Source organism: Oryx dammah, unplaced genomic scaffold (genome assembly GCF_014754425.2).
Source record: "Oryx dammah isolate SB20612 unplaced genomic scaffold, SCBI_Odam_1.1 HiC_scaffold_8, whole genome shotgun sequence".
In the NCBI taxonomy this organism is placed as follows: domain Eukaryota; kingdom Metazoa; phylum Chordata; class Mammalia; order Artiodactyla; family Bovidae; genus Oryx; species Oryx dammah.
Window position 1 is genome coordinate 6,302,913 of NW_024070192.1, and position 14,236 is coordinate 6,317,148.

Genomic DNA, 14,236 nt, shown 5'->3' on the forward strand with positions numbered 1-14,236 from the left:
TTTACCACTGAGCCCCCAGGGAAGTCCAGTAAAGCTGGGGGAACAGCCAAAGGGAACATTCCAAACGTGTGTCTACCCTCGTGCTTGCCTGTCTAGGTGTGGAGGGACACATCTCAGGTGGAGCTGCTTCTCCTCAGTGAAGTGAGGCTGCCGTTGGTGTGAGGACTGTGACCCGTGACACAGAGAGACCGAATCCCAGAGCGTCCTTGACGCACGTGAGGAGCTTCAAAGAGGCGACTTTCCCTCAGACATTTAAATTATTATGATGACTTTAAAGCATATAACTTTTTTTTTTTAACTTTTGAGCCACACAACATGTGGGATCCTAGTTTCCCAACCAGGGCTCGAACCCACGGCCCCTGCAGTGGGAGCTCAGAGTTCTGAGCCAGCAGGGAAGTCCCTGAAGGACAACACCTCAGAGAGGCAACAAGATCTCCCTCAGACAACTTTCATTAACCTGACGCACACGTTGTCTAAAAGAGACTCCACCCCTTCCCTAAGACAGCTTTTATATCACCCTCCCTGACCTTGAGGTGGTTTCTGAGGCCCCGCGGCCCCATGGAGACCCTGCGGTCCTGCTGACGGGAGGAAGTGAAGGCTGGGCTCAGCCCCTGGGGGAGCGCAGCCCCTGAGAGATGGGGGGCAGGGGGCTTGGGGAGCCAGAGCAGAGTGGGGAGGTGGAGGATGAAGGGGGAGGATGAAGGGGAGGGGAGGAGGAGGGGGAAGAAGGGGAGGGGAGGAGAGGATGAAGGGGAAGAGAAAGGCCAGCCCCAGGGCCCCTCCTCAGGCCCCTGGACACAGAGCAGTGTCCTCCCTGGGCAGAGCGGACATCAACCTGTCAAGGTCCAGAACCAGGACTCTCCCCAGAATCACACACACATGTGTGTGCGCGTGAGTGCATCAAGTCAAGTGATGGTCACGAGCCATCAAAACCCAGCTTGAGATTCATGTTGATGTTTGACAGAAAACAACAAAATTCTGTAAAGCAATTATCCTTCAATTAAAAAATAAATTAAAAAAAACCCAGCTCAACTAGCTTTTTTAAGCTTAAGCTTAAAAAACTAATTAAAAAAAAACCCCAGCTCAACTAGCTTTTAAAGACTACAAAATCCCATATGTCGGAAGCCCAGTACAGGAGCGCGCTGAGCTGGTCTCAGGAAGGAGGGCCCCTCCCCTTTCCTGCACCCCTGTGGCTTCTCTCTGGACTTTGGTCCCAGGCCCTGCACCCCAGTTCTTCCAGCAGTGGGGGCACAATGGCCTGAACTTGGGCTCTAGCCCAGCAGCTCCCAACTGAGAACCCTGAACCCCAAGTGTGGGTCCAGGCAGGGCACTTCCGACCCGGAGAAGCAGGAACAAGATGCTGGCCCTCCAGGTGGGGACCGCACATCAGGAGCGGTGGCCCTGAGCCGGGCAGGGCGGGGCGGGGCGGATGCCTCCTGGGACTCTGGGGTGTTTCTTCCATAGCGGCGTTTCCTCTGGAAATGGAGTGCGGTGTTGGCAGGCTCTGCTCATCCGACTGTCTAAACGGGGGCGTCCTTGGTCAGAAGCTCAGAGGACAAGTTCGCATAGATGGACTCTTCCCACTGTGCCGCAGGGTCCCTCTGACGTTCCTCCAACCAGAGCACAGCACCGACCAAGCCGAGCAAGAAAGGCACCTTCAGGAACACCAGGAGCACGTAGTGGGTCCTGGGAGGGGGCGCAGAGCAGTCAGAGCCCCGGGCCCCTCCATGCCCACCCGCCCAGAACTCGGACACCGGGGAGCCTTACGGGGAGCAACGCCTGTGGCCCTGCGCTCGGCAGCCCCGTCTGAAGACTCCCAGGGACCGGCTTCACGGCTCAGTCCTGAGGGCCCCTTGGAATAGCTCAGCTTTGCACTTTGCTCTGTATTGTGCCCACTTCCCTCTCCAATTTCACCTTTGCCTGAAGCACATCTCAGCGCAGGAGATGCACCTGCCGGTCACCCAAGGCAGGCTGGCTCTGTGTTCTCACCGCTGCTACGACTGCCAGCTCCATGCTGCTAAACCTGGAGGTTGGTGTCTCGTCTCCCTCCGCATTCAAAAGTCATCTGTGCTGTTTTGTTGAATGGGCAGAGGACCTGCGACCTCCCCTCCAGCAGGGAAGCTAATAGAGGAGGAGTCTGCAGAGCAGACGTCTGGCCGGGGCTCGAATGGGAAGATAGAGGATGAGGAGGGGCCTGGGCGGAGGGGCACGGTGGGTGGGCTTGGGGCCTTGGCTCTGACCATGGTGGGCTCCAGGATAAGGTGACTGACTGCATGAGGGTTGACGGCCCCACAGGAGAGGCTGCAGGAGAAAGGACCACAGCTACTTACCTGCTGTGGGGACGGGAGGACGCGGCTAGACGGCTGGTGGTCGTCCTCCTGGAGACCTGGCTTCCTACTACAGTCAGAGCAGCTTCCCCTACACACAGGCAAAGTCGCCCCAGAGTCATCAGCACAGACCTGGTGTGCGTGCTCCCCTCGCCATGCCCTACCGTGCTCAGCCCTCTCAGGAGACCCCCTTCCCCTGGTCCAGGGGGCTTCCTCTCTCTGGCTGCAGTCCCTCTGGTTTCTCCCCTTTCTACCAAGTCATCTGAACCACAATACACAGTCATCTCCCCACTCGTTTCCAGGTGTGGCCAAAAGGAATAAAATCAAATATGTCAATCCCAGTCTCCCAGTTCGTCCCATCCTCCGTGTGTGAAACAGATAGCTAGTGGGAAGCTGCTATGTAACCCCGGGAGCTCAGATGGGTGCTCTGTGATGACATGGGAAGAGGGGGTGATGAGAAGGAGGTTCAGAAGGGATGGGAAATTGTATGCATATGGTTGATTTACTTCACTGTACAGAAGAAACCAACACAACATTGTAAAGCAAGTATCCTCCAATTAGAAATTTAAAAGAAGAAAAAGGATGTATATATTAATATATGACCAGCTGAATCCCTTTGCTGCACAGTGGAAATTAACACAGCACTGTAAATCAACCATGGAGTTGGATCCCTGGGTTGGGAAGATCCCCTGGAGGAGGGCACGGCTGCCCACTTCTGTATTCTTGCCTGGAGAATCCCAAGGGCAGAGCGGGCTATAGTCCGTGGGGCTGCAGAGTTGGGGCATGACTGAACAACTAACGCTTCCACAAATCAACTGTGCTTCAAAAAAAATAAATTTTTAAGATGAAAAAAAATTACATTCTGATTAAAACAGAATCCAAGAGAAAATGAAATAAAAGTAAGCACTGCGTTTTATTCTGGGGAGAGAGAAGAATCACATCTCAAGTGGAACTTTTTGGATGAAGGTGGTGGGAATCCCTGGTCCTTTCTGCTCAATAATGCCCAAGCAAACAGGGCTCAAGAACATACAGTTCTGGAAACAGGGCATCTAGTTACTGGCATGGAAATGAGCGAGGGGGATTCTGGAAGGCTGGTGGATAAGAGGACCCCTTCCAGTGAAATAGTGAACAGTGACAGTGATGAAGGAGATATATATCTCATTATGAGAAACTATGGAGATGATTTATTGTGAGCAGCCCGGTCTCCAGAGAGCAGAGGCCCCAGAGCACACTGGGTGGCCCTGGGATGTGCTGGGTCACCCCAGATGTCCCTCTGTGCCCCTCTGCGTAATGACAGGTCCCGGGTGTGATGACCAGAGGTTGGCCGCTCCCTAGAGTGATGCTCTGGGACATCACTGCAGGGGCCTGGGAGAGACCTCGGGGAGGCGGTGGGCAGCCGGGCTGGGAAGTGATGCTCTGCCTTGGTCTCTTCCCCTTCCTCCCCATCCGTCTGTCCCTTGGTCTTACTTGGAGCAACAGTCACTTTAATTTGCGTCCCCAGGTTGGCTCCAGGGTTCTCAATCCTGCACCAGTAAGTGTCTGCATCGTCCTGCCTGAGTTCCTGCATGGTCACTGTGAACGAGTGGTTTCTCTGATCGTCCTTGATGGACACACGGGCTCCGCTCTCTTCTCGCTCTGATCCCTGGGTTTGCACGAGGATCTGGCATGAGGTCCACTGTGCTCCCCGGCACCACCACTTCCTATGGGTCTCCCATCCAGAGTTGTAGTGACACTGCACGCTCACCGACTCCCACTCCCGGCCCCAAACGGACGCTGGGCCTCGGAGGGACAAACAGCCTGGAAAACAGAACCCAGAATCCAGCTCCTGCCAGAGCTGGGCCAGACTGATGTCCGAGCTTGCACCCGGGTGCCCGGCCCTCCCAGAACCCCCCAGCTGATGCCTCAAGTCCACCTTCTTCTCCCCACCAGCTGCCTTGGTCTCTTTGGTCCCCGTGTCCCTACACCCGCTCACCGCATCTGCTTTTCTGGCACTTTCTTCCCGTGTACTCTCAACACTGTTCTCAACCGGCTCCTCCTCTTCTCCAACCACCCAGTCCCCAAGGCCTCTATGGGTTCTCTTCCCTCCCTTCCTCTTTAAATCTTGGTGTCAACAGTGTCGCTGTGTTGGTAAATACCTAACAACCCATCCTCGGGGGGTAAAAATAATCTCCGGTTTGGAGTGCTTTCCAATTTCCAGAGTGTAAATATTCCCGTGGCTGACGTCAGGCTACCCACGTGACGTCACTGGGCACTGAGGTGGGAAGAGGCATCCCCAGTCTGAGCCAGCTCTCCCGAGGAGGAGCCAGGGTCCCCCCTCCAGCCTTTATCTTGTCTCACTGTATTACGCCCCCAGAGAGTGACTCTCCGTTCCTTTGGTTTCAGTTCTTGTCTATATGCTGATGATTCCCAAATCCACGTTTGTAGCCCCAGCTCTCCCCTTGGCCGCAGCCTGCCTGTGCGCATGCTAAGTCACTTCGGTCCTGTCCAACTCTTTGTGACCCCATGGACTGTAGCCTGCCAAGCTCCTCTGTCCGTAGGATTCTCCAGACAAGAATACTGGAGTGGGTTGCCATGCCCTCCTCCAGGGGGTCGTCTCGACCCAGGGATGGAAGCTACATCTCTTACGTCTCCTGCATTGCAGGCAGATTTCTTTACCACTAGTGCCACCTGGGAAGCCCCGGCCCCAGCCTAGTTACAGAGCTATGACGCTTTTGAGGGGAGCTGCGGCGCACAGGTTTGGGGATCTCAGTTCCCCGACCAGGGACTGAACCTGGGCCCCAGTAGTGAAAGCACAGAGTCCCAACGCCTGGGCCACAAGGGCCGTCCCGACAGTCACAGAACCGAATGCGTCGCTTCTTCCATCTGGACCCACTCTCCTTTGACACTTCCTCTCTCTCGTGGAGGGTGGGCGTGGAGGAACCAGCGAGGGTCTGCTGGGAGTGGAACTAGGTGTTCTGTTTTCTGTGAACTGAGCGTTTAAACTCACTGTGTTCAGATACACACACACTCTGTGCCAGGACCATTTGTGCACTGACTGCGGGGCGATACACCAAGAGAGGCTCACGGGAAGCCCCTCTTGCCCATCCCACGGCCCCAGAGCCCCAGGGCCAGGGCGAGGGCTGGGGTCTGTGCAGGAAGGAAGCAGTCAGGTGCGTTGCACCAGGTGTCACCTCTCACACCTCAGACCTTCTCCCTGGAACTATTTTAGTTACTTGGGGTTTGCACTTATGGAAGCAGAATAATTCCCTCCCAAGACGCTCACGTCCTGGGCTTCCCCTATGGTTCTGTGGCAGAGAATCCGCCTGCGATGCAGGTGATATCAGAGACGCAAGTTTGATTCCTGGGCCAGGAAGATCCCCTGGAGTAGGAAATGGTAACCTACTTCAATAATCTTGCCTAGAAAATCCCATGGACAGAGGAACCTGTTGGGCTACAGTCCATGGGGTCACAAAGAGTCAGATTCACTGAGCGACTAAGCACGCATCCTAATTGCCAGGAATTCACAGATGTGACTGAAACAAGGCTCTCAAGAGGGCAAGCTTATCCTGGGTTATCCAGCTGCGTCCGTTGTAATCACAAGGGTCCTTAAAAGTGAAAGCAGAAGGGACTTCCCGGGCGCTCAGTGGCCAGGACTCCACGCTTCCACTGCACCCCCGGGTTCAATCCCTGGTCAGGGAACACAGATTCCCACCAGCCACGTGATCAAAAAAGAAAAAAAAAAAGTGAAAGAGCTGAAGGAGAGGTGGTATCAGCATCAGAGATTTGAAGACAGAGAAGGGGCTCTCGAGCCAAGGAATGTGGGCGGCTTCTAGAAACTGGGAAACGTGAGCAGACAGGTTCTTCTGTAGGGCATCTGGAAGGAATGAAATCTTGCTGACCTCCTGCGTGCAAGCCAGTAAGACCATTTTGGACTTCTGACCTTCAGAACTGTAAGAAAATAAATTTGTGTCCTTGCAAGCCCCTGAGGCTTGTGGTAATTTGTTACAGCAGCCACAGTGAAGTGGAGCGGAACCCTGTGGTGCCTGCCCCTCATATCCTCTGCCTGCCTTTCATCTGTGGAAAAACTTTAGGCCATGAATAAGTTTCATTAGAGAAGTGAGAATACGCAGAAGCCAAGAGAAACCGTCAGGAGAGACCAGATGATCGTGATGCCGTCCTTAAGCACAGTCAGAGACCTTCAGTTCCTTCCCAAGGGCTATAGATACCATTCTGAGCTGTGCTCTGTGAGCAATCTTATGATGAGCCCCTCGCCAGGTGGAAAAGTTAATTACAGATGACCAGATTATAGCCATGATGTACGTCAAGGCTGTATATTGTTACCCTGCTTATTTAACTTATATGCAGAGTACATCATGAGAAACGCTGGGCTGGAAGAAGCACAAGCTGGAATCGAGATTGCTGGGAGAAATATCAATAACCTCAGATATGCAGATGACACCACCCTTATGGCAAAAAGTAAAGAAGAACTAAAAAGCCTCTTGATGAAAGTGAAAGTAGAGAGTGAAAAGTTGGCTTAAAACTCAACATTCAGAAAATGAAGATCATGGCATCTGGTCCCATCACTTCATGGGAAATAGATGGGGAAACAGTGGAAACAGTGTCAGACTTTATTTTTTGGGCTCCAAAATCACTGCAGATGGTGATTGCAGCCATGAAATTAAAAGACGCTTACTCCTTGGAAGGAAAGTTATGACCAACCTAGATAGTATATTCAAAAGCAGAGACATTACCTTGCAAACAAAGGTCTGTCTAGTCAAGGCTATGGTTTTTCCAGTGGTCATGTATGGATGTAAGAGTTGGACTGTGAAGAAAGTTGAGCACTAAGAATTGATGCTTTTGAACTGTAGTGTTGGAGAAGACTCTTGAGAGTCCCTTGGACTGCAAGGAGATCCAACCAGTCCATTCTAAAGATCAGTCCTGGGTGTTTTTTGAAAGGACTGATGCTGAAGCTGAAACTCCAGTACTTTGGCCACCTCATGCGAAGAGTTGACTCATTGGAAAAGACTCTGATGCTGGGAGAGATTGGGGGCAGGAGGAGAAGGGGATGACAGAGGATGAGATGGCTGGATGGCATCACTGACTCGATGGACATGAGTTTGGGTGAACTCCAGGAGTTGGTGATGGACAGGGAAGCCTGGCGTGCTGCAGTCCATGGGGTCACAAAGAGTCAGACACGACTGAGTGACTGAACTGAACTGAATTGAAGCTACTACAGTTCCAAGAACTGGCCTCAGGGAAATGGGAACAACCCGACCCTGGAACTGAAGACTAACTGTACTTAAAATAATACAATGATGCTGGTCAGACCACTGATGACCAACTTCAAGTTGACTGTCAGAGCAGACTGTGCTGTTTCTGCATGGAGCCCCCTCCAGTCTATAAAAGCTCTGGCCTCTTGACTGCCAGTGGGAGGCGGGTCAGCCTTTTGACAGGCATCCATGCCCAGCACCCACCCTGCCCCGTTGCTGGCATCCAAACTAAAGCAAACTTTCCACCAACCTGGTGTCTTTAATGGCTTTTGAGCAGCGAGCAGCCTGACCCTGCTTTCAGTTATAATAAGAAAGTAATGTAGATTTCAATCAGCAGAACTAATGCTACTCTCTCCTCAAACCAGCACTACCACGAGCACCTCTAACTGGAGACCCTGGCACCTTCATTGCCCTGTCCCCTCTCTCCCCCTCCACAACTAACGGGTAACCAATTAGTCAGCTCTCCCTCAAAAACGGGGGCTTCCCTGGTGGCTCAGTGGGAAAGAATCCACCTGCCAATGCAGGGGACTCGGGTTTGATCCCTGGGCCAGGAAGACTTCTGGAGAAGAAATTGTCAACCCACTCCAGTATTCTTACCTGGGAAATCCCATGGACAGAGGAGCCTGGCGGGCTACAATCCACCGTGTCACAGAGTCAGACAGGATTGAGCGACTTAGCACAGGACACCTCAAAAATGCTTATCCAAATGATTGTTTTGTTTCCTCTGCTGTCAAGATCCACGGGGACAGCCTGACATGCTAGAAAGAGACTGAGCTTTGGACCCAGAAAGACCTGCCGGCCACAGACTAGTTGGGAGACTTCGGGTTGCTTCATCTCTGAGCCTTGCTTCAGTGTTTGTAAACTGGCTAGCTGCTTTCCACCTTGCAGGTTCTTCTTGGGGATGTGTGCAGCCCTCAACACTCAGGAGTTGCCCCATCAGCGGTAGCCTGGCCGCAGCCCTGCTCTGCTGCCTGGGTCACAGCAGCAGCACCCCGCGGGCTTCCCCCAGCCCCCACCGCACCCCTCCTCCTGTCTCCTCTGCACATCGCCACTGGAGTATTGTACCAAAACTGTCCCCAGATCCTCCTCAAGGACACTTGCCATGAGCACTTAAAATCTTTCAGGGCCTCTCCTACAGCCACTTCCCACTGCCTTGGAATTTTAAATGCCTGAGCTCGCTATACTTAAAATGGATACGCAAAGACCTACTGTCCAGCACAAGGAACTCTGCTCCATGTTACCGGGCAGCCTGGATGGGAGGAGAGCTTGGGCGAGAATGGATACATTGTGTGTATGGCTGAGTCGCTTCTCTGTTCATGTGAAACTGTTACAACACTGGTAATCTGCTCTGCTCCAAAACAAGATAAAGGTTTTTTTAATGGCTCAGTGTGGTCCTTAGGTCTTTTACACTCTTGACCCCCCTTCTCTGTCCACTGCCGCTTCCTGTGGCTCCCTGCCTCCCACTCTGCCCACCCCCACTTTCCTCTTTCCCTGACTCTGACGCTGCCTCCTAAGAGGCTGCGTCACTGCCCTTCTCCTTCCTTCCAGCTAGAAACCCCTGCTCCCAGCCCTGCCTGTCTCCTGGTCATTCTCCAGGTCTCCTTCAAGGTTCAGCCTCCTCTGCAGCCTTCCTCCTCTTCCCGCCACTGCTCCACAACCCTTTACAGGAAGCTGAATGCTGCCCTGGGGTTTTACCATCCTTAGCAGTCTCTCTCTCTGCCTCCCTTGCTAGGATGCTCTGTTCCAAGGAGCACAGAACTTGGTTTTTTTTTTTTTTTTTTTTTCTCTCTTCCCAGCTCCAGCCCCAGCCCATGTGACTCACACAGTGTCTGGATCCTGATTGGTACTGTTGAAGTTTATGATTAATTTTGAAAAGAAGCTGGTCATTGTGATCTCAGACAGACTCATCCAAGTCTAGGATCAACTATAGTTTCCACTCCAATGAGAAATGAAGTGTAAGCGTGCTAGCTGCATTGCTAACCAAACAGTGGACACTGGAAACAAATCAAACGCCACCAGTGGGAGGCTGGGCTAATAGACTGTGATCTATCCAACACATGGTTACAAGAAAGAGACAGGGACTTCGCTGGTGGTCCAGTGGCTGATTCCCCACTCCCAAAGCAGGTGGCCCAGGTTCAATCCCCAGTCAGGGAACTAGATCCCACACGCTGCAGCTAATACCCAGTGCGACCAAATAACTACATACACGTTAAAAGAAAAGACAGATCATAATGATGGGAAAGACGTCCCAGATATATTGCTATTAGGTTAAAACAAGTTTCCGGACAGAGAGTGTGTGATTCCACTTCCTTAGTATTTTGATTGCCCATGCGTGGGGGGAATAATCAATCTTTAATAAGTGATTAGTGTTGAGTTTGAGGTTTTTGAGTGGGAATTTCACTTTCTAAGTCATACATTTCTATTTTGTCAAAATCTTAAAAAACATAATTAACTGATAATAATAATGAACATAATTAACAGCTTTTTTTCCATTAAAAGGAGTCAATTAAGAGAATTGCTAAAAAAGACAGGAATTGATGTAAATTAAAATCTAATGTAAGAGTCAGCAGAAAGGGTCATTTTTTTCCCCTTAAAAATAAATAACACAGCTATAGTAGGAAGTGGAGAAGGCAATGGCAGCCCACTCCAGTACTCTTGCCTGGAAAATCCCACGGACAGAGGACCCCGGTAGGCTGCAGTCCATGGGGTCGCTAAGAGTCGGACACGACTGAGCAACTTCACTTTCACTTTTCACTTTCATGCATTGGAGAAGGAAATGGCAACCCACTCCAGTGTTCTTGCCTGGAGAATCCCAGGGACAGGGGAGCCTGGTGGGCTGCTGTCTATGGGGTCGCACAGAGTCGGACACGACTGAAGCAACTTAGAAGCAGAAGCAGCAGCATAGTAGGAAGCAAAAGCACAATGAATAGATTCTATCTGCTGGTGATCATAAACAACAGAAAACAGGTGTGGATACTTGGAAACAGAAATGCCACCCACCCCAGGGTAGGGAATTTAACAGAATGGTCAAGAACTCATAATGTGATGGGGCTTGTTTTTTAAAAATACATGGGGGGGGTATAAACAGAGATTATGATGGATAATAAACTGTTCATTAGACCTATGTGTATTTTCAAGAGTTTTTTTGTCATTGTTGATTTTTGGCCATCCCACTGCAGCTTGCAAGATCTTAGCTCCTGACCAGGGATTGAACCTCCGGGGCCCAGCAGTGAAAGCGAGAAGTCCTAACTACCGAACCTCCAGGGAAGTCCCCCAAGAACTGGTCTGAAGGAAGAGAGAAAAATGATACGACAGTACTTCTGACCTGGGAGCAGAACTCTGAGAAACGTAGCTGATGGGTTTTAAAAGCCTAAGCTTGTTTGGGGCTTCCCTGGTGGTTCAGACAGTAAATAATCTGCCTGCAATGCGGGAGACCCAGGTCTGATCCGTGCATCCATCGAGAAGATCCCCAGGAGAAGGGAATGGCTACCCAATCCGGTATTCTTGCCTGGAGAACTTCATGGACAGAGGAGCCTGGCTGTTTGAATTTCATTTTTTTTTTTTTTTGCTTTCGTGAATTTGAGATATAAACTTTCTTTTCCATGTCAATCTTTCAGGAAAGTTTTCCCTCTGTGCAAAACTCTTGGGTGGACAGTCCTGTCTCAAAATCGAGATCATGGTTAATCTCCACATCTAGGCTGATAACGAGGGACAAATGAGACATAAAAATGAGTCAAATTCACCCAAGGGGGGCTCAGAGCAGAGGTCCTGGGGAACGTGAGTTGTGCAGTGGGGTTTGATCCTGTCTTAGTTTGCACTTATGGGGCTGGGGGTCTGGGCTGGTGTTCCCCAGACATCATGCCAGCCCAAGCTAAGAGAAATAGTTTCTGGGGTGCAGATCTGGGCCCCTGGCTATTCTTGCAACACTTTGCTCTTTGGAGAACAGAAATCTCTTATTCCATTCTTGGGGTTGTTGGGGGTCAGGATACCAAGCAGATGAATATCCAACCGGAAGCTGGGTCGTTGTGACTTCACCATGTCCACCTTCTCTCCTGCCTTTCACAGAGGAAACCCAGGGCAGCTGATGGTGTCTGGAGGTGAAAACTTGACTGGCTTGCTTTTGTTTCATCCTTGACTAACTTCATGCCCAAGTTCATTCAGAAGTGGAAGAGGAGGGACCCATCCCCTCTCTCAAGGCCAACCCTCCCCGCAACCCACCGATCAGCCTGAGTGTGTGTGTAGCTGTGCAAGTGTGTGTGTTATTCTGTGTCCCTGTGAGTGAATATACATGTGTGTCTGTGTGTCTATACGAGTGTGTGTGTGTATTATGAGCGTGTGAGAATATAGACGTGAACTGGCATGTGATTCCATAGGTATGTATGGGTGAGTGTGTTGTGTACATGCGTGTAAGAGCATGTGATCCCAGCACAGTCCACCCATGCCCTTCTCCTTGGCCTCCCAGTGAGCTGGACGTTGAGGTTAAGAGAGAGAGGAGATGGAGGGCTGGGCTTGGGACTCAGATGGAAAGCTGGAGCCCAGGGGGAGATGCAGACATTCTGAGCAGCTGTCCTTTGGGAGTCTGGGCCATCTGGGGTCACTGTTAGTGAAAGTGGCCGTCACAGACAAGCCAGTCCACAAGCTGTCCACAGGTATCATTGGAAGGCTTCTTCAGCATCAGTACCATCAACAATGGCAGTGAGAATTTGGGGATGCCCACAGCCCTACCATCTGATTGGCAAAGTCCTACATCATTAGAGCTAGAAAGGGCTCAAGGACTCCCATCCCACTGGAAATCCAACAGGGGACTGGAACTCGGCTCTCCAGACTCCTTGGCCGTGCTCCTTCCTGTGGCCCCTCTACAGAGTGGTCTGTGAGCATCACATGGTCAGTCCCCAGGCCTGGAGAGAGAGCACTGTGACCCACACCTACTGCCTACATTGTGCAAGCTTCCACACTGATTCCTGGACACTAGGGCAGTGGTTTTCCATAGAAGAGAAGCCCCTCCAGTCACCCAGCAGTTTCCTCTTTGAAAGCCTCCGTTCCTGGGCAGGGTATCCCTGCCTGTGGCGCTCCCAGCCTCAGTTCCAACCAGTCACCCCAAGGCTCTCTGAGAATTCAGAGCTCCCTCTTCGTGACTCCAGCATCCTTTCTCAAGCCTCCAACCCTGGGCATGCAGTTCCCTCTCTGAGGTCCCTCTTCTCCATGTGAAGAGCTGATCCTCACATTCTCCCAGGCTCATCAGATGGATGGTTGCCACGAGACTGTTCTGCTCAGCTTGTGAGAACTTAGTTCCCTGACCAGGAATTGAACTCGGGCCCTCAGCAGTGAAAGTGCAGGGTCCTAACAACTGGGCCTCCAGGGAACTCCCAGCTCCTCTTTTTAACGGTTAGTCCTATTTCTCTTTTTCCTTCCTCAGGGCCAGATGCCTGCCTGGTACAAAGAGGAACCTAGTGAGCTTTCGCTGGATGAATTAACAAAGCCACCTCTCACTTCCCCAGGATATTCTTCCTTGTACCTGGGACAAGGGCATCTCAGGTGGCACAGTGGTAAAGAACCCGCCTGCCAAGGCAGGAGATGCAAGAGATGTGGATTCGAATCCTGGGTCAGGAAGACGCTCTGGAGGAGGGCATGGCAACCCACTCCAGTATTCTTGCCTGGAGAACCCCATGGACAGAGGAGCCTGGTGGGATAGTCTACGGGGTAGCAAAGAGTTGGACACGACTTAGTGACGTAGCATGCAGACATATCTGGGACAGACCCTCTACCCTGTCACCCCCTGCAGGGCCCCAGCCTGCTCACCTGGGAGAATGAGAAGAAGCAAAGCTGGGGGCAGCCACATGGTCCTGCCTCCGGGTTCTTCTCCCCGCTGACTCACAAACTGGGAAGCATGTCCAGGTGCCAGCTGACTCTCAAAGCTCTGGGCACAGGCAGGCTGGTGCCCTCTGCCGGTCCAGACCGCCTTTGAGTTTCTTACTCATTCGCTTCCTTTTATAGAGTGAGTGTTTCCTGCTTTTAATTATTCAGCATAAGCAGTGCTCTTGCTTGGCGGGGCTGGGTCACAGGGCATGAGAGTCCGCACTAGGTAAGAAAGAGGAAGCTAGGAAGCTGTGCAAGGGAGAAAGGGGGCCTGTGTCTGCAGAAGGGTCAGAGGAGCGCATATCTGACCTAGCAGGCCTTGGATCTGGTGTCTGCTCCAGAAATGATTCTCCATAACAGCAATGGGTCCCAGCATCAGGAAACTCTCCAACTCGCATGTCGGGTGTCCATGCTGGCACACCTGCTGATGCCTCTGTCCAGGTGTTACAACCAAGCGCATAAATGTGCCGGTACGAAGTGAGACAAACCAGGGCTCTAACCCCATAAGCACCACATATAAGCCATATAACTATGGACAATTTACTTAATCTTTCTGAGCCTCTGTGTTTATATCTGTAAAATGGACTAGTAAGAGTTGTTATGAGAATTTAATGAGGAAATGTATGAGAAGTTCCAAAACCAGAGTTCTGGCCTATGGTTAGCACAGTGTGCTTATTCGTACCCTGGGCAAGACTTCAGACACTAGATGAAGAGTATGATTAAAATAAGCACAGGACAGGGGCTTCCCTGGCGGTCCAGGGCTTAAGACTCTGTGCTCCCACTGCAGGGGGCTTGGGCTCCATC

The 14,236-nt window shown here is 51.6% G+C and overlaps 1 protein-coding gene across 1 annotated transcript; it reads right to left on the reverse strand.

The window, feature by feature from the left end:
- Positions 1 to 1,078: 1,078 nt before the first annotated feature.
- Positions 1,079 to 13,517, reverse strand: LOC120866703 (CMRF35-like molecule 7). Its single transcript, XM_040244485.1, has 4 exons — positions 13,376 to 13,517; positions 3,795 to 4,124; positions 2,331 to 2,418; positions 1,079 to 1,686 (listed from the first exon to the last, which is right to left on the reverse strand). Exons 1-4 carry the CDS (start codon positions 13,413 to 13,415, stop codon positions 1,521 to 1,523), a joined length of 624 nt encoding a protein of 207 aa, XP_040100419.1. The 5' UTR covers positions 13,416 to 13,517; the 3' UTR covers positions 1,079 to 1,520.
- Positions 13,518 to 14,236: the final 719 nt, after the last annotated feature.

Bases quoted from the DNA above. Each gene is read 5' to 3' on its own strand.
- LOC120866703 (XM_040244485.1), bottom strand. From the start codon at position 13,415: ATGTGGCTGCCCCCAGCTTTGCTTCTTCTCATTCTCCCAG. The intron at 4,125-13,375 runs GTGAGCAGGCTG...TCTGTTTTCCAG, and splicing joins GCTTCTTCTCATTCTCCCAG to GCTGTTTGTCCCTCCGAGGC. The intron at 1,687-2,330 runs GTAAGTAGCTGT...GCCCCCTCCCAG, and splicing joins TCCTCCCGTCCCCACAGCAG to GACCCACTACGTGCTCCTGG.